Source organism: Pogoniulus pusillus, chromosome 18 (assembly GCF_015220805.1).
Source record: "Pogoniulus pusillus isolate bPogPus1 chromosome 18, bPogPus1.pri, whole genome shotgun sequence".
NCBI lineage: Eukaryota > Metazoa > Chordata > Aves > Piciformes > Lybiidae > Pogoniulus > Pogoniulus pusillus.
Window position 1 is genome coordinate 2,953,842 of NC_087281.1, and position 19,362 is coordinate 2,973,203.

At 48.5% G+C, this 19,362-nt stretch overlaps 2 protein-coding genes across 2 annotated transcripts in view; one reads left to right on the forward strand and one right to left on the reverse strand.

Moving 5' to 3' along the window:
- The window catches only part of AGPAT4 (1-acylglycerol-3-phosphate O-acyltransferase 4), a 65,831-nt gene extending 54,746 nt beyond the window's left edge, over window positions 1–11,085 (forward strand). The window contains exons 8-9 of the mRNA XM_064158250.1: window positions 3,422–3,620; window positions 10,882–11,085. Coding sequence (XP_064014320.1) covers window positions 3,422–3,620; window positions 10,882–10,973 — 291 coding nt within the window. The 3' untranslated portion in view covers window positions 10,974–11,085. The remainder of the gene's footprint in view (window positions 1–3,421; window positions 3,621–10,881) is intronic.
- Window positions 11,086–16,552: 5,467 nt separating this feature from the next.
- Window positions 16,553–19,362, reverse strand: part of MAP3K4 (mitogen-activated protein kinase kinase kinase 4) — an 87,818-nt gene continuing 85,008 nt past the window's right edge. Inside the window, exons 25-27 of the mRNA XM_064158249.1 lie at window positions 18,131–18,237; window positions 17,760–17,939; window positions 16,553–17,141 (exon numbers count right to left, since the gene is read on the reverse strand). Coding sequence (XP_064014319.1) covers window positions 17,121–17,141; window positions 17,760–17,939; window positions 18,131–18,237 — 308 coding nt within the window. The 3' untranslated portion in view covers window positions 16,553–17,120. The remainder of the gene's footprint in view (window positions 17,142–17,759; window positions 17,940–18,130; window positions 18,238–19,362) is intronic.

Sequence of the window (19,362 nt, forward strand, 5' to 3'; positions counted from 1 at the left end):
GTGCTGCCCAGCTGGGCACACTGCTGGCTCATGTTCAGCTACTATCTACCAGTACCCCCAGGTCCCTTTCTTCCTGACTGCTCTCCAGACACTGTCCACAGCCTGTAGTGCTGCTTCCTGCTTTCCCCCCACTGCATTACCCACTCCACTGTGTGAAGTACCTCAGATTTGGTGGGGGCATTGGAGGCAGCATGCTTCTATGTTCGTATATGATATCTGGGTGGGTTGCATTTATTACAAACTGAAAACAAACTCTGTATGAAGGGGAATGAAAGGAAGTCAGCGTGGATGAAGTGGCCAAGAGAAATTTTGGGGTACATCATGGGTTTAAATGCTGAATTGAGCTGTTGATGGGCACCCCTGATAAAAGCTCAGAAGGCAGATTCAGCAAGGAATGTGACTGTTTTTAAGGGTAAGAAGTTATAGCTGAAGAGCTTTTCCCCCACAACAGTGTGGAACATGTAGTGGAGATGACAGCACTGACATCATTTTCCCTGCTGTATTTTTATTCCATCTGTTTCAAACTCCTTGGTGAGATGTGGTCAACAGTTTTGCTGTGCAGAGCCAAGGAAGAGAATTCTCCTTGCCTTAAGTCTTGCTCTCTGTAGTAGTAGGCCCCTTAATGATGACACCAATAATAATTTCCTTGGCCATATCAGCATTTAGAAACCTAGTTGTCCATACTAGAATTCAGTTAATTGGTGATTAGTATCCCCCTGTGTTAAACCAGTCACAAACCAAGATCCTCAAGGCACCGTAAGAAAAACTTCATCTGCTGTGTAATTTGTTGAAGTCAAATAATGAATTTTCCATAATGATCTTTGTACAATCTAGCTCACATGTACAAAACAGGCTTAATGTCTCTAATCTCAGTAGTGAAAGGCTTTAATTACTGTGTAATCTCTTAAAGCCTGAGCGTGCCTTTTGAAATAGATAAAGTAGCAGCCTGTAATTGCTATCAGATAAGTAGAGAATTCTCTGTGTCAGCTGGAGTTCATAGAATCATAGAATCAACCAGGTTGGAAGAGACCTCCAAGATCATCCAGTCCAACCTAGCACCCAGCCCTATCCAATCAACCAGACCATGGCACTAAGTGCCTCATCCAGTCTCCTCTTGAAGACCCCCAGGGACGGTGCCTCCACCACCTCCCTGGGCAGCTCATTCCAATGCCAATCACTCTCTCTGTGAAAAACTTCTTCCTAACATCCATCCTATACCTACCCTGGCACAACTTGAGACTGTGTCCCCTTGTTCTATTGCTGGTTGCCTGGCAGAAGAGGCCACCCCCCACCTGGCTACAATGTCCCTTCAGGTAGTTGTAGACAGCAATGAGGTCTGCCCTGAGCCTCCTCTTCTGCAGGCTGCACACCCCCAGCTCCCTCAACCTCTCCTCATAGGATTTGTGCTCCAGGCCCCTCACCAGCTTTGTTGCCCTTCTCTGGACATGTTCCAGCACCTCAACATCTCTCTTGAATTGAGGGGCCCAGAACTGGACACAGCACTCAAGGTGTGGCCTGACCAGTGCTGAGTCCAGGGGCAGAATAACCTCCCTTGTCCTACTGGCCACACTGCTCCTGATGCAGGCCAGGATGCCATTGGCTCTCTTGGCCACCTGGGCACACTGCTGGCTCATCTTCAGCTTACTATCTATCAGTACCCCCAGGTCCCTTTCCTCCTGGCTGCTCTCAGCCACTCAGTCCCCAGCCTGTAGTGCTGCTTGGGGTTGTTGTGGCCAAAGTGCAGAACCCTGCACTTGGCCTTGTTCAATCTCATCCCATTGGCCTCTGCCCATTCAGCCTGTCCAGGTCCTTCTGCAGGGCTCTCCTACCTTCCAACAGATCAACAGCTGCTCCCAGCTTGGTGTCATCTGCAAACTTACTGATGCTGGACTCAATGCCCTCATCCAGATCATCAATAAAGATATTGAACTGGATGTAAAATCATAGTACAGTAGACTTCATCTTCTTGTGGCTGATTAGGACAACCTTGGCTTTGCCAGAATTTTTGGCAACCCATGAAGCATTCCATTCTTTGAAGGTATGTAGTACTTCATTCTGACTAAATGCAGGTTCCTTTTTATGTCAGTCTAATGCTGACTTCATTAATAAACCAGTTTTATGTGATAACTGAGATGAATTCTCAGCTTTTGAACCATGAACAAAGGGTTCTTTCCCATCCAGTCTGATATTGTGGGTTGATCACATCGCTAAAGGTAATGCCACTCACACATTCAGGCTCTGGAGAAAGGTACTGTATTCTGTACATCTTCTGTGCTCTATGTGCTTTAAAACACACCACAAGACAAAAAACCCAAACCAAAACAAACCTCACCCCATTATCTTCCTCATATTACACTGAGAGTGCTGTAGTCAAAACTGCTTTCATGCTGAACAGAGAGATTCAGCACTCAGGCTTCTTTCCACAGCTTCATGGGAACCAGATGAACAAAGCTCCTTCCCTCGGACAAAGCAGCCAGGCAGAGGTGGTGTTCTCTGGAGTATGGGAAGAGAAGGTGTCTGCTTACCTTTCCTGGTAGGGCTGTGGCTGCTGTTTCAGAACAGTAGTTGAAGGCAACGTTAAGGAACAGATGATCTGCCACAGAACCTGTAACCCAAATATTTCTTTGCTGTAGCAGTACCTGGTTGGTGGCTGTGGCTCTTGTGGGAGTTTGAACAGTGATAGCTGCACTGCTGCAGGAATGTAGAATAGAATCATAGAATCATCCAGGCTGGAAGAGACCTCCAAGATCATCCACTCCAACCTAGCACCCAGCCCTATCCAATTAACTAGACCATGGCACTAAGTGCCTCATCCAGGCTTTGCTTGAACACCTCCAGGGTTGGCCAAGTGGGGGTTGGTCTCTTCTCCCAAGCAACCAGCAACAGAACAAGGAGACACAGTCTCAAGTTGTGCTGAGGCTGGATAATAGGAGGAAGTTCTTCATAGAGAGAGTGATTGGCATTGGAATGGGCTGCCCAGGGAGGTGGTGGAGTTGCCATCCCTGGAAGTGTTGAAGAAAAGGCTGGATGAGACAGTGCCATGGTCTGGTTGATTGGACAGGGCTGGGTGCTAGGCTGGACTGGATGAGCTTGGAGGTCTTTTCCAACCTGGTTGATTCTATGGTGACTCCCACACCTCCCTGGGCAGCCTGTTCCAATGTCCCTCCCCTCACCCTTCTGCCTTGAGTGTAGGCATGCCATTTTCCAGGCTGGGATGTGCACATCACTGTAAGCTTGCTTCTTTCACACAACCCCCCCTTCTCCTTTTTCTCTGACTTCAAAGTAGAAACCTTTCAGCCCTCACTAGTCTTTGATCTTCTCCTGTGGTTACAAGCCTGCAGAAGGAGGAACATCAAAGTAACAAATGGTTAGTTTTGTTGGCAGATTGGAATTTAATAGTTGCCCTGCTTTGTTCTGCTAGGATGCATTCCAGGAAGAATACTACCAAACAGGAACCTACCCAGAAGTCGCTGTGGTACCACCCCGACGGCCATGGACACTTTTGAACTGGCTTTTCTGGGCCTTACTGCTGCTATATCCATTATTCAAGCTTCTCATCAACATGATCAACAGTGGCTCATCCTTGACACTGGCTACTTTTGCATTTGTCATTGTAATGGGTAAGTTTTCTGCAACAGCAAGATTACTTACAGTATCACAGTATCACACAGTATCATCAGGGTTGGAGGAGACCTCACAGATCATCAAGTCCAACCCTTTAGCACAGAGCTCAAGGCCAGACCATGGCACCAAGTGCCACGTCCAGTCCTGCCTTGAACAGCTCCAGGGACGGCGACTCCACCACCTCCCCGGGCAGCCCATTCCAGTGTCCAATGACTCTCTCAGGGAAGAACTTTCTCCTCACCTCCAGCCTAAATCTCCCCTGGTGCAGCCTGAGGCTGTGTCCTCTTGTTCTGGTGCTGGCCACCTGAGAGAAGAGAGCAACCTCCTCCTGGCCACAACCTCCCCTCAGGTAGTTGTAGACAGCAATAAGGTCTCCCCTGAGCCTCCTCTTCTCCAGGCTAACCAATCCCAGCTCCCTCAGCCTCTCCTCGTAGGGCTGTGCTCAAGGCCTCTCCCCAGCCTCGTCGCCCTTCTCTGGACATGCTCAAGCATCTCAATGTCCCTCCTAAACTGGGGGGCCCAGAATTGAACACAGTACTCAAGGTGTGGTCTAACCAGTGCAGAGTACAGGGGCAGAATGACCTCCCTGCTCCTGCTGGCCACACCATTCCTGATGCAGGCCAGGATGCCACTGGCTCTCTTGGCCACTTAGAGGGCAACTGTCAGCTATTATTTATTGAGGCTTACTAATATAAAGATTTGTGAATTAAACAGATCATCCTCTACTATATTCACCTTTAGAGAGCTGCATGTGAGATTTCCTGTTTCTCTAGAAGCTTAACTTTCCAGTAGTTTCCCTGCCAAAGGGTTTTTGTTTGTGTTACTGCTTTGTACTTTGAATGCCTGTAAGACATTGTTGTGAAGGCAGGGAATTCATGTGGCTGAGTCAGGAATTATACCAACAGAATGATTTTCTTTTCCTGAGCACCCTGCCCCCAAACTATGTACAGAACTAGTTTAGGTTTATTTACAGACTCTAATTTGATCATGGATTCTTCAAAAGGATGTTATGGACAAATCTGGAGATGTAGGAAGCCAGGAAATGGAAAAGGCTAAGCCACAAACACAGCTTTACCCCCACTATCGATCAGGCTGAGCAGAGAATTAAGGGAGCAGGAGGCTTTACTCACAGAGGTGAGAGGCATTGGGAGATGTTCCCTTGCTGGATTCCTCTGCTCTCAGCTGCCTCCTGATGCTGCAAGCAATATCCAACAGTCTGGATCCAGGCAGCAACAGCCCAAAGATGCCAAACTCAGAAATGTCTCTGGACATGACTGCCACAAGACAGGGATTCGTGGGAGTGGCACTACCTTGGCAGGGGAGAGCTAAACTGCTGTGGACTCCCCAGCTCGGAATGGCAGCCAGGAAGGTGGCTGTGATATGGTCTGAGAGCAGCCAGGTCTGAGTGCCACCAGCAGCTCTCTCAAATGCACCCCATCACTTGCCAGGCTTGCAAGTTTGCAGAGTGATGCAAAGCAAGGGGACACAGTCTCGAGTTGTGCCAGGGGAGGTACAGGCTGGATGCTAGGAGGGAGTTGTTGGCAGAGAGAGTGATTGGCATTGGAATGGGCTGCCCAGGGAGGTGGTGGAGGCTCTGTCGCTTGAGGTCTTCAAGCAAAGCCTGGCTGAGGCACTTAGTGCCATGGTCTATTTGATTGGACAGGGCTGGGTGCTAGGCTGGACTGGATGATCTTGGAGGTCTTTTCCAGCCTGGTTGATGCTATGATTCTATGAAACGTGGGGAGAAGCACCCAAAGGCAGGGACAGTGTAAAACCAAGAGCCATGCAAAAGGTAGAGGCCATCCAAAAGCAGGGACGGTCCAAAATGGGAGTTCTGTCATGGCAGGAACCTGTCCTGTGAGGAGCTCTGTCACAGCAGGAACTCTTTCAAGGCAGGAACCTCCTCGTGCCCTCTCCCTTGCTCAGGTTATGCTTTTCCAGACAAAGTGCCCATTTGCCATGTTACACTGGGCACAAACCCCAGCCAGGCACAGCCAGACTGCAGCGCAGGCTCCCGCAGGGGTCAGCACACCTGCAGAAGGCCTCCTGCTGCTCCCCCTTCAAGCCTGCAGGGTAGGGTAAGGGGAAAGCAGTTTTTGTGCCACCTTCTCCCCATTCAAACCCTGGGTAGGGAGGGGTGAGGAGAAGGAACAGACATAGTCAAGGATAATTGATTGTGTTGAGAAGGTTTTCATCCAGTCACAGTCACACATGAGGTTGTGAATTAAGGACAACCTGTTGTAGCCATCTCCATTGACTCATGTCACACGGGACATAGACCATCACAGATCATTCTTAATGTGCTAGTCCTGGACTGCTCTGTTCTGTGTTTAAACTACTGTGTTACTGAAGAGGAGGAAGGGGGGAAAAAAAACCCAACGATGAGAGAAATCTGATTTAATGTTTTTTGAGGAAACAGGAACCAGGTCTGCTTGGCAACTTGTGTCATCTCTGGGTGTCTGTGCTTTTTTGGCACCTTGGGTGCCTATTTGTAAAACAAGTTCCCTTCCAGAATAAGCCATACCTTTTATAAAGCAAATCGTTCCTGTGGCCACAATGACCATCACATGCATTTATGCTTCATCATCTTAATGCCTGTGTATGTTATAAACACCCTTTGAAAAAGCAACAGACTTCAGTCCTTCTGGCTCTGAGCAAACTCTGGTGCAGAGATACTGAGGTTCACTTAAAAAGCTATGTCCAAAATGGGAACACAGAGGAAAATGGGGAGCATTTTCTTGTTTCAGAAGGGCATCTAGAAGTCCATAGAATCATAGAACGGTTTAGGTTGGAAGTGACATCAAAGATCATCCAGTTCCAACCCCCTGCCATAAGCAGGGAAACCTCTAACAAGTCACTAAAGGCCTCATCCAACCTGGTCTTGACCATGTCCAGGAAGGGAACAGCCACAACCTCCCTGGGCAACCTGTGCCAGTGTCTCACCACCCTCACTGGAAAGAACTTCTTCCTAACATCTGGTTTAAATCTCTCCTCTTCAAGTCTAAACCCATTCCTCCTTGTCCTGTCATTACAAGACCTTGTCAATAGTCCCTCCCCAGCCTTCCTGTAGGTCCTCTTCAGATACTGGAAGGCCACTCCAAGGTCTCCTGGAAGCCTTCTCTTTGCCAGGCTGAAAAGACCCAGCTCTCCTAGCCCGTCCTCACAACAGAGCTGCTCCAGCCCTCTGCGCATCTTTGTGGCCCTCCTCTCGACTGGCTCCAGCAGTTCCATGTCCTTCTTGTGCTGAGGGCTCCAGAGTTGCACACAGGACTCCAGGTGGGGTCTGAGGAGAGCAGAGTAAAGGGGCAGAATCCTCTCCCTTGCCCTGCTGCCCACACTGCTCTTGCTGCAGCCCAGCACAGGGTTGCTGTCTGGGCTGCACTCACACTGCAGGCTCCTGTTGAGCTTTTCATCACCCTAGACCCCCAGGTCCTGTTCCTCAGGGCTGCTCTCAGCGTGGAGCTGTGCTTGGGATTATGCCAACCCAGGTCCAGGACCTTACACTTGGCCTTGTTGAACGTCATGAGGTTGGCCTAGGCCCACCCATCCCGCCTGTCCAGGTCCCTCTGGATGGCATCCCTGCCCCTGCATCTTTGTTTTCTACCTAGGGAATAACTGCCAACACATAGTATTTCTTTGCATTGTCAGAGGTCTGATTCTTGAGCAGGTCCCTTGCTGGTCCGATCAAGATGAAGAGCTGAATATGGTAGGCACACAGACTTCTTATTCAGAAAGAACTCACCAAATCAAACTCAGTGCAAGCTACTCTGGAAGCTTCTGCTAATGACAGCTGGAGAAGGAAGAATTTGTGTGTGTGCACACAGGAAATTTGCTTCATGATGCTTTGGGCCCTGGGAAGGCAAACAAGAGCAAGGATAATGGCTGATACATTACAGCAGGGAAAGTAGAGGGCAAAGAAGGGCAAAAGCTGTGTCCTTGTCCTCATCTGGAGAACTTGTTGATGCTTTCTACCCTGGCAATGTTTGAAGTAAAATGCCTAAGTTTTTCTTATGGAGCATCAACCATGACTTAGAAGCATATTTTTTTCACCACCTTACCTGTGGGAAGGCCTAAGTAGTGCCCCCCCACCCCATTTCACTCTGTTCATTACCACAGGCAGAATTTGGGCTGTTATTTTTTTATATGGCAATTTCACATCTCACCTTTCACAATCAGGAAGCTTATTGCAGTCTCTAATAGCCTATTATAAGTAGATTGCCCTTCTTAAGGGCAGATTTCAGTAGCAGGTAACATTAGCACAGGTGCAGATAGCACAACAGAGGCATAAACCTTCCATGGAGGGAAAGAGCAGAAGAGCTAGGTCCTTTTACCTGGTGCCCTCTGCTTTGTTTCCAGAGCATCATTTGTCTTTTGCACAGGCTCTGCTAATTGTACTCTCCAGTAAAACACTCAATGGCTTTCAAGTAACTGTTCAGGTGGAAGGAGCAGAAGTGCCCTGAGGTGGTCAAACTGGTGTGAAAGCAGTCCTTCAATTCCTCAGCCTCTCTAAGGAATCCAGATCCAAGGGGTTAATAACAATGCAGATAAATATAGCTCTGCTGGTTCAGCTCACAGGCTTTCAGCCCTAAATTAACGATGTCTCCTCTTTATACTGAGAGTGCTGAGCCATCCTCTCTTGCTTTGCTCTGCAGCAGCTAAGCTATTTGTACTCACAATAAGCATCACATGGTGCTAATATCTAACTACTGGTCTGGGACTAGGGGCCTTTTGTGACACTACTTGAAGCCATCACAAGGCAGTCCCTGCTTCAGAGGATAAATGCCCAAGCAGTTTGAGAGACAAAAGTCTTTGGAAAACTGCCTTTAGTTTGGTAGGACACGTAGCAAGAGATTTGTTTACTTAGCTCACAAGCATTATTTGGTGTTAAAGCAGTTCTCAGATGTCAGTACTTGGGAGCAGCTTTTTCCCCTCCCTCTGCTTCTCCAATCTCATTTGGCTCCAAAGACCTCAGCGCTGCCTTTCGTGCTTTGGTGCTGTGTGTTGAAGAGGATGACCTTCCTGCTCTAGAAGTGTTTTGTTCTAGAGCTGCCAGCAGCAGTTGAACAGTATGGAAAACAACAGAGTCAAAAAGCCTTCCATGTGATGGTATCACTGGAGTATGGGTTCAGGAGAGCTGTGGAGATGAGGCCACCAGTGCAGGGAGAAGCCACTGAGGCAGCCTGGCACGCACAGGCTCAGCAAACAGCAGCAGTCCCTTCTCCTTGCACCCTGCCCTCCCTAGCATGCTGAAGGCTGCAGTGCAAAATGAGGACAGAAGGTCAATGGCAGCTCCTGCCAGGGAGCAAAGATCTGAATTAGGTATTTTTTGATGTCCAGGCAGTGTTATTCCTCAAACTGGATGAAACTCCCAACGTGTTGTGTGGTTGCTGTAACAGCTGCTCTTATTTATGCTCTGTGTCCATCAGCAGATGTTGATTCTAGCACTTCTGGTGAAGTTCTCAGATGACTTCATGCTATGAAGTTCAGATCTCAGACTGCAGGCTGTGTGTTGGACCTTCCTCTTTTCTTCCCTAGCTCCTGGCCATGTGGCATCCTGGCCTGCATCAGGAACAGTGTGGCCAGTAGGACAAGGGAGGTTATTCTGCCCCTGGACTCAGCACTGGTCAGGCCTGTCCAGTTCTGGGCTCCTCAATTCAAGAGAGATGTTGAGGTGCTGGAACATGTCCAGAGAAGGGCAACAAAGCTGGTGAGGGGCCTGGAGCACAGCCCTGTGAGGAGAGGCTGAGGGAGCTGGGGGTGTGCAGCCTGCAGAAGAGGAGGCTCAGGGCAGACCTCATTGCTGCCTACAACTACCTGAAGGGAGGCTGTAGTCTGGTAGAGGGTTGGTGTCTTCTGCCAGGCAAGCAGCAACAGAAGAAGGGGACACAGTCTCAAGTTGTGCTAGGGGAGGTCTAGGCTGGATGTTAGGATGAAGTTGTTGTCAGAGAGAGTGATTGGCATTGGAATGGGCTGCCCAGGGAGGTGGTGGAGTTGCTGTCCCTGGAGGTGTTGAAGCAAAGCCTGGCTGAGGCACTTAGTGCCATGGTCTGGTTGATTGGTTAGGGCTGGGTGCTAGGTTGGACTGGATGAGCTTGGAGGTCTCTTCCAACCTGGCTGATTCTATGATTGTATGACATGTGAGGATGCTTTTGTCTTTGAGAGGTGGAGACCAATAGGAATGAGACATTTTGAGCACCTCGCAGGACTAGGCCTCTTCATCATCAGTCAGGAAGAAACTGGGAATCAGAGGCCCAGGAGAATATTGGCTTTCTCAAGGTGTTTTGGTTCTTGTTTGTGGTGGCAGTGGGAGGTGTTGGGGCTCTTTTTATGTGTTTTGAACAGAGGAACAGTATGTGTTTGGGGAGTAACAGATGTGGGGCAGCTAGGTCCCTCTGCATAAAAATACACAACTGTGAGGGAGGGACTCATAGAATCAACCAGGTTGGAAGAGACCTGCAAGATGAGCCAGGCCAACCTAGCACCCAGCCCTGGCCAATCAGTTAGACCACAGCACTAAGTGCCTTATCCAGACTTTGCTTCAACACCTCCAGGGACAGTGACTCCACCACCTCCCTGGGCAGCCCATTCCAATGCCAATCACTCTCTCTGCCAAAAACTTCCTCCTAACATCCAGCCTAGACCTTCTCTGGCACAACTTGAGGCTGTGTCCCCTTCTTCTGTTGTTGGTTGCCTGGCAGAAGAGACCAACCCCACCTGGCTGCAGCCTCCCTTCAGGTAGTTGTAGACAGCAATGAGGTCACAGGGTTTAGGCTAAGTTGTATGGGACTTAAGCAGTCACTTCAGGTACAAGAAGTGAAAAAAAAACAGAACCAGGCAGTTTGTCACTCACCTCCAGGAACCAGGTAACAGCAGTGGCCCCAAAGCATACTCATTTTACAGCTAGCCTTGTCTAAGGTTTAACAAGGCTGAGCACCTCATGCCTCTCCTCATGTTGGTTCATGTGGCCTCTCCCCCTGCTGGTGGGAGAGGCTGTCTAGCCTGAGCCAGTAGCCTAGGACACAGAATCATAGAATCAGCCAGGTTGGAAGAGACCTCCAAGATCATCCAGGCCTACCGAGAATGGGACCTTCCTCAATGAAATACTGTGAGACAAGTAGTGGATACAGGAAAACAGGGATGTAACTTTCATCAACAGTCAAGTACAGGCACTTCTGTTTTATGCTGTGCTGCTGTCTCTTTCCAGAGACCTTCAGTCTCGGTAAGCAGCTTTTAACTTGGCCTTTGTTAATTTTTCAGCTTCTGTTGGTGTCAGATGGATGATAGGGGTTACAGAAATTAACAAGGGCTCCACTTACGGCAACAACGACAACAAGCAGAAACAAAAGTAGTTATCTTCAGAGACTGCTGCAATCCAAAGGGAACAAAACTCAAGTGCGTATCATGGTCCTTCAGGTGAGAATGGAAGAAGGGAAGGATGAGCAATTGCCATTGCATATCTGACTTTGTGCCCTGTTACTTTTCTCTGGGGATGTGGGCTTGGTGATGTGCTTGGAAGATGCACTCCTCTCCACAAGAGGTTTAGCTTTGGGTGGTTGGTTTGTTTTCCTACAAAGGGTCTTAAGAAGGTTTTTGGAGGAAAATTAAATTCCAGTGTGTTTGTATGGTGAGACTGCACCTGGAAACAAACTGGAGGGGCAGGATTTCTCTTTCTTAACTTGCTCAAAGGAATAGATAAACGGCAGAAGATTGTTACAGGATCACAGGACTTTAGGGGTCGGAAGGGACCCAAGGAGATCATCCAGTCCAATGCCCCTGCCAGAGCAGGACAATACTATCTAACATACATCACAGAGGAACACATCCAGGCAGGTCTTGAAAGGCTCCAGGGAAGGAGACTCCACAACCTCTATGGGGAGCCTGTGCCAGTGCTCTGGGACCCTTACAGTAAAGAAGTTCCCCCTTGTGTTGAGGTGAAACACCTCTTTTGCTGCAACTTGCACCCATTGCTCCTTGTCCCATCCCAAGTGAGCAGAGCCTGTCCCCCCCCTTCCTGGCCAGCCCTCAGATGGTTGTGAACATTTATTAAATCCCCTCTCAGTCTTCTCTTCTACAGACTAAACAGCCCCAGGTCCCTCAGCCTCTCCTCATAAGCCATGCCCTCCTGTCCCCTTATCATCCTCATAGGCTCCTGCTGGACCCTCTCCAGCAGATCCCTGTCCCTCTTCAACTGGGGAGCCCAAAACTGCAGGCAGTATTCAAGATGAGGTCTCAGCAGGGCAGAGTAGAGGGGAAGGAGAACAGAGTTGGTAATTGTGTAGATTACATGTGAACAAGTCAACAATCAGGTGTCAGTGCTTAAAAAGATGCTCTGCCTGGTTATAGCAGTAGTGGACTGAAGCAGCTGTAGTGAACTGGCAGAACTGCAGTGGAGTTTTCTTATGTTCAGAACATGTTCCCACGGTGTGCACCACATAAGCCCTTGTAAAACTTCAAGCCTGACCCCAGCTAAGGGCTCACTTTGTTCCAGTGCAGCACTGCAGCAGGATAACCTGCAGTGGAATTTGGCCTTGTGACCCGAGCAGGGCTACATTACCGCTGCCACATCCTTCCCCAGGCAGTACCTCAGAAGGGTAGCTGAAAGCTGTAATTCTTTTGTCAGTAAATGCCATTTACAGCTTGGGAGAACTGAGCTAATACAATTCCTGTGAGCTTCAATCACCCGTTCAAATCCTAGGCCCTCCTAACAATGGTGGAAGCAAACCAGCAGGGTATGCTGTAACTGAGTAATGCAAACCATGCATTAAAAGTCCTGCCCCACACCCATACTGCTCTGATCCCAGTTAATCTGCTGGTCTGTCTTTGCTGATGCAATTCGTTGACATGGTGCCTCCTAACAGTCAGCTGGAGGTAATCATTACATTACCCTATGCTTTTAATGTGGGGAGCAGAGAGCCCTAGGACAGTGGCATGCTGTCTGGACTTGCTCTGACAGCCTTCTGGATTAAAACTACAATCAAGCTCCCTGGGAAAGCTGTGTTCATAGAATCAGAGAGTCAGACACGTTGGAAGAGACCTGCAAGATCAGCCAGGCCAACCTAGCACCCAGCCCTAGCCAGTCAACCAGACCATGGCACTAAGTGCCTCAGCCAGGCTTTGCTTCAACACCTCCAGGGATGGCAACTCCACCACCTCCCTGGGCAGCCCATTCCAATGCCAATCACTCTCTCTGCCAACAACTTCCTCACAACATCCAGCCTAGACCTCCCCCACCACAACCTGAGACTGTGTCCTCTTGTTCTATTTCTGCTTGCCTGGCAGAAGAGCCCAACCCCACCTGGCTGCAGCCTCCCTTCAGGGAGTTGTAGACAGCAATGAGGTCTGCCCTGAACCTCCTCTGCTGCAGGCTGCACACCCCCAGCTCCCTCAGCCTCTCCTCACAGGGCTGTGCTCCAGGACCCTCACCAGCTTTTTTGCCTTTCTCTGGACACCTTCCAGTATCTCAACATCTCTCTTGAATTGAGGAGCCCAGAACTGGACACAGCACTCAAGGTGTCGCCTGAGCAGTGCTGAGTACAGGGGCAGAATAACCTCCCTTGTCCTGCTGGCCACACTGCTCCTGATCCAGCCCAGGATGCCATTGGCTCTCTTGGCCACCTGGGCACACTGCTGCCTCATGTTCAGCTACTACCTATCAGTACCCCCAGGTCCCTTTCTTCCTGGCTGCTCTCAGCCACTCTGTCCCCAGACTGTAGCACTGCTTGGGGTTGTTGTTGTTTTGATATCCTCAGTACTCATTCCAGGGCAGCCTCCTTTTGATTTTAAAGTTCAGTAGTTGAGGGTTTCCAAGTTATTAAAAAGAGCTTGTGTAATTCAAAAAAGGACTTCCAGCTGCCAGCACTTCTGACTTCAAAACACTTCAGGCTTTGAAAATCTACAGCAAGCAGTGCTGAGCAGTGGTGATGATGTTTGGCACTTCGAATGATGCTATATTTCCACTGTGCACAGGACTGAACCCTGACAGGAATGAAGAGCCAGTGTGTGTCTGGAGCAGTCTGTTCTAACAGCTGGCATGGAAAAAAAAAGCCAAAGCTTTTTCCTATAATAAAGCTGAGGCCAGAAGAAACAGGAGCTAATACAACAGAATATGAATCATTCTATGAGCACACATTTGCTGGCCAGGGCTATCTTGAAAGCAGTCCTGTTTAGCATGCAGCAGCTAATGAGCAGGCAGAGACGTGCTTTTAGCATGGAGCAGTGAGTACAGAGTTTTCCTAGAGTGGAGGCAGTAAAATACACAACGTGAAGGAAGTGTTTGGTGCTTGTTGCCCCACCTCTCTTGTGTACAGAGCCATTCTCTGTGCTTTGAAGCTTTCTGGAATAGGTTGGATGATGTCATGACCATAAACGTGGGCTTCAGTGTAGTTTTTCAGATGCAATAGAGCCTGAAGTCAGATGAGATCAGAAAATACTGCCCTGTTCCAAAAGCTATCCTTTGAATAAAGCCCAGGCCCTGCCCTCCTGGTTACTGAAAATCTTAGGAGTGACAAGCTGAGTGTTGTAAGATGCAAGAGTGGCTGAAGGTCCTGCTCGCCTGCAGTGATCTATCTGGCGCCTGAAGGCTCTAGACAAGAAGTGAAACTGAGTGGGAGCAGGACAGAGAGCAGAGATTTCTCCAAGCCATCATTTTAGTGTAAGCCTGACCTGGCAGACAGCCATGGGCTTTTCTCAAGCTGGAAGAACAAACTCTCTCTGCCAGGGTGAGTGGTTCTAAACAACAAGTAGGCACTCGTGTAGTGAGAGGCTAACTTTTTCAAGAGCCACAGCTTTACCAGGCTGCTAGAGAGACATTTAACGTCCCTTATGACACTCAGTCCTTTCCTCTCCACCTGCTTGCAGCACCACTTCTCCCAGAGGAAAATACCAAACATGTAAATGCTTCTAAAAGAGTATTCAGACTATTTCATACCCATTGCTCTGGGACCCACCTGTAGAACAGGCTGAGGGCCAAACATACCCCTCCTGGATTCATCCTCATGAGCACATCTGTAAGTCTCAGCATACCAAGACTGCTGCACTGGGCCCTTCCACCATTCACTGGCAAACAGAAAGCTTAATGGTACTTGCCAAAGTTAAAGTAGTCTATTTCACTGTATTTAAAGAATGACCTATGTCATTAAGGAAGCAGTGTTCACCACTTGTCCCCACAAGTAACTGTATGGTTCACAACTGCCTTAACAAAAGTAGTCTTAACATTTGTTTATACAAAAATAAAAGTATAAAAAGCTGATCTGCAGTGGCTGAGTTTTGTTTCAGTTGGTAACAATGGACAAGTAACTGTTTACTTCTCACCTTCATGCTGACTCCTATGAGCTGTCTGCAGTTCTTGTTTGTGTACAAGGACACCTTCAACAAGGCACATAAGGACATGAACTACTTGGCTACTTCTCATACACTACAAAGTGAAGTGCACAGCAGGCAGGTGATGGGAGGGCTTTCATGTCAGATCGTTGTTGTAGTTCCCCTCCTAATTGAAAACAGAGAACTGAAGAGAAAGGTTTTGTTGAAATTCAGTACTGTGTTTTTTGAGACCCTAGACAGATGTACTGCATTGGTGACCTGCAGAGTTAGCCTCCTGCTTTTGCAGATTTAAATGCCAGATTTCATGAAACCTTTGCAACAGCTGCTAAAAGCTACTCCCACCTGCATCAAAGCAAGGCTTTGTGGATTAAGAGGAGAGACAAGACTTCAGAAGAAAGCCAAATGTGAAATGCAAGTTCTCTGCTTTGTAAGTTAACCATTTTAAGGTCAACATTCTGAAACTAATATATGTAAACTTGCACTGATGCTTACATGTAACATTTTTGTGTTAGTTTTTGCAATAGCAATAATCTAAGAAGATCAAAGGTTGTAGAATGTTCTTCTGATTGCTAATCACTTCCAACTTCTCTGCATTTTCTGAGAGTAATGATAACTGGGGGATGGTGAGGAAAGCCAAGACCAGAAATCAGTATGAGAAAGCTAACAGTAAGTTCTTTGTTCTGCTAAGCAGAACATTAGAATAATATTAACAGATTCTTCTCCTGACCACAGCAATGCCAGGCAGACCACAGCACTGCAGTCTGCTCACAGTGCTCACAGAATCAACCAGGTTGGAAGAGACTTCCAAGAACATCCAGTCCAACCTAGCACCCAGCCCTAGCCAATCAACCAGACCACGGCACTAAGTGCCTCAGCCAGGCTTGGCTTCAACACCTCCAGGGATGGCGACTCCAGCACCTCCCTGGGCAGCCCATTCCAATGCCAATCACTCTCTCTGCCAACAACTTCCTAACAACATCCAGCCTAGACCTCCCCTGCCACAACTTGAGACTGTGTCCCCTTGTTCTATTGCTGCTTGCCTGGCAGAAGACACCAACCCCACCTGGCTACAGCCTCCCTTCAGGTACTTGTAGACAGCAATGAGCTCTGCCCTGAGCCTCCTCTTCTGCAGGCTGCACACCCCCAGCTCCCTCAGCCTCTCCTCACAGGGCTGTGCTCCAGGCCCCTCACCAGCTTTGTTGCCCTTCTCTGGACATGTTCCAGAACCTCAACATGTCTCTTGAATTGAGGAGCCCAGAACTGAACACAGCACTCAAGCTGTTGCCTGACCAGTGCTGAGTCCAGGGGCAGAATAACCTCCCTTGTCCTACTGGCCACACTATTACTTCATCTAATGAGCAGTGTCAGGAACACATCAACTTACTCCCTGCAGAGAGGATGAAGAGGGGTCCCCAGTTTTGTTCTCACTGGCGTAAGAAGCATCTCACATGGCACATCCTGAGCTTGACAAAACACTGAGTGCTGCAACGGAAGAGAAGCTCGTTCCTGTTTGGTTAGTTTAGCAGCCTTGAACAAGCACTGAAAAGAAGTGTAAGTTATGATACAATCCCAGATACACATTGTCAGAAGAAAACCCTTCACCACCAACTCCTAAAATAAACCATTTATTGAGAAAAAAACTTGTGTTTGTTTTTTTTTTCCCTTTTAAATCTCATGAATCAGCCTTGTGCATAACAAATCTGAAGCTTGTCCCCGTGTGTGTCCCCCCCCCAAAAAAAAACCCCAAAGACAAATAAACAAAAACCCCCAGTAAAAGTTCACAGTCAGTGCACTCCAACAAACAGATTAAAAAACAAGGTCTGGTAACACTACAGCATTTTTTTTCTGAACCTAAAGAGTTCAAAAATACTACATATTAACATTACAGTTCTCAATCAAATGAGAAACGAGGGAAAGAACAAACCCAAAAGGTATGGTCCATATACAGTAGTAATGGCACTTTCACTGAAACATGCAGCTTCTTCCAACCTGGGGACACTGTCACATGAGCAACGTGTGCCAAGGAACACGTACAGGAGCAGCAGGCAAAGTGACACTTGTCACTCGTGCAGTCTTCATAAGGTCAACTTTCACACTGTTTCTCAGCACAGTCTTTATGTAAATATTACATACAGTAGTGATCAGAAGCCAGAATAAAAAACACCAGAGACTGAACTTCATTCTTCATCTGTGCAAACCTGCAAAGGGGACAGAGGGCAATTCATAGAATCAACCAGGTTGGAAGAGACCTCCAAGATCATCCAGGCCAACCTAGCACCCAGCCCTAGCCAGTCAACCAGACCATGGCACTAAGTGCCTCAGCCAGGCTTTGCTTCAACACCTCCAGGGACAGTGACCCAACACCTCCCTGGGCAGCCCATTCCAATGCCAATCACTCTCTCTGCCAACAACTTTCTCCTAACATCCAGCCTAGAACTCCCCCAGCACAACTTGAGGCTGTGTCCCCTTCTTCTGTTGCTGGTTACCTGGCAGAAGAGACCAACTCCACCTGGCTGCAGCCTCCCTCCAGGTAGTTGTAGACAGCAATGAGGTCAGGCCTGAGCCTCCTCTTCTCCAGGTTAAGCATGCACATGGTGCACACCAGTGCACATCAGGTTCTTAGTCCAATATTTACTAGCAACACCACATGTAGCTTCTGAAAAGGTTCCCAAACTTTGTTTCCTGAACAGCATCAACTTGATACCAGCATCCCACCATGAGACAAAGCCCTGTGGCATAACTGCACATGATGAATCAACTAAAATCTGTCTCTAGTTCCCATCTGCAGTGTTTGTAGCCAAAGCTGTGAGACAAACCTTGACAAAAGGATGGTCGAGGAGCTGGCTGGCCGTCCACCTCATCTTTGGGTCACTCTCCAGGCAGTGGCAAAGGAAGTCTTTTCCTTCTGGGCTCACTTTGTCAGGTATTGGAGGCTTATGACCCATCCCCACTTTATACATGATCTGGAAGTTGTGCTCGTATTCGTGCCAAGGCCTCTGCAACAGTTAACAGCATTGCTAAGTGCAAGGCTTAGTAACTTGCTAGCCAATACAGCACATATTTCTGTACTCCAAGACATTAAAACCCACCCCAGTACTTACACACTGCTGTGTGTGGGAGCAGGATTTGCAGAGAAACTGCTACAGACAAAGGCTTTACAATCACTCAGTGCATGAAGCATTCTTACCTTGCCAGTGACCATCTCGATAACAACACAACCCAGGCTCCAGATGTCTGCTGCACGCCCATGCCCTTCTCCTTTAGCTCGAGTAATTACTTCTGGAGCCATGTATGCTTTGAAACAACACATAAGAAGTCATCAGTTCATGCAGAGGAAGTAGCAGTACACAGGAAATAAACAAACCAAACTTACTTCATACCTCTGTAATGAACTCCCACCCAGATTTTCTTGCTAAGTTTTGCCATTTGCTGATTTCTTACTCTTTCATATGCCTGCAGCACAACTGTCTGTCAGTTTGAGAGGTGACAGTGACAACCATAGAATCATACAATCAACCAGGTTGGAAGAGACCTCCAACATCATCCAGGCCAACCTAGTAGCCAGCCCTAGACAATCAATTAGACCATGGCGCTAAGTGCCTCAGCCAGACTGCTCTTGAACAGCTCCAAGCACAGTGACTCCACCACCTCCCTGGGCAGCCCATTCCAATGCCAATCACTCTCTCTGACAACAACTTCCTCCTAACATCCATACTAGACCTCCCCTGGCACAACTTGAGACTGTGTCCCCTTGTTCCGTTGCTGGTTGCCTGGCAGAAGAGACCAACCCCACCTGGCTACAGCCTCCCTTCAGGTAGCTGCAGACAGCAATGAGCTCTGCCCTGAGCCTCCTCTTCTGCAGGCTGCACACCCCCAGCTCCCTCAGCCTCTCCTCACAGGGCTGTGCTCCAGGCCCCTCACCAGCTTCATTGCCCTTCTCTGGACACTTTCCAGCACCTCAACATCTCTCTTGAATTGAGAAGCCCAGAACTGGACACAGCACTCAAGGTGTGGCCTGACCAGTGCTGAGTCCAGGGGCAGAATAACCTCCTTTGTCCTACTGGCCACACTGCTCCTGATGCAGGCCAGGATGCCATTGGCTCTCTTGGCCACCTGGGCACACTGCTGCCTCATCTTCAGCTACTATCTATCTATCAGTACCCTCAGGTCCCCTTCTTCCTGGCTGCTCTCAGCCACTCTGTCCCCAGCCTGTAGTGCTGCTTAGGGTTGTTGTGGCAAAAGTGCAGAACCCTGCACTTGGCTTCATTAAATCTCATCCCATTGGCCTCTGCCCACCTACCCACCCTGGCAAGGTCCTTTTGCAGGACTCTGCTACCCTCCAACAGCTCCACAGCTGCTCCCAGCTTGGTGTCATCTGCAAACTTACTGATGCTGAACTCAATCCCCTGCTCCAGACCA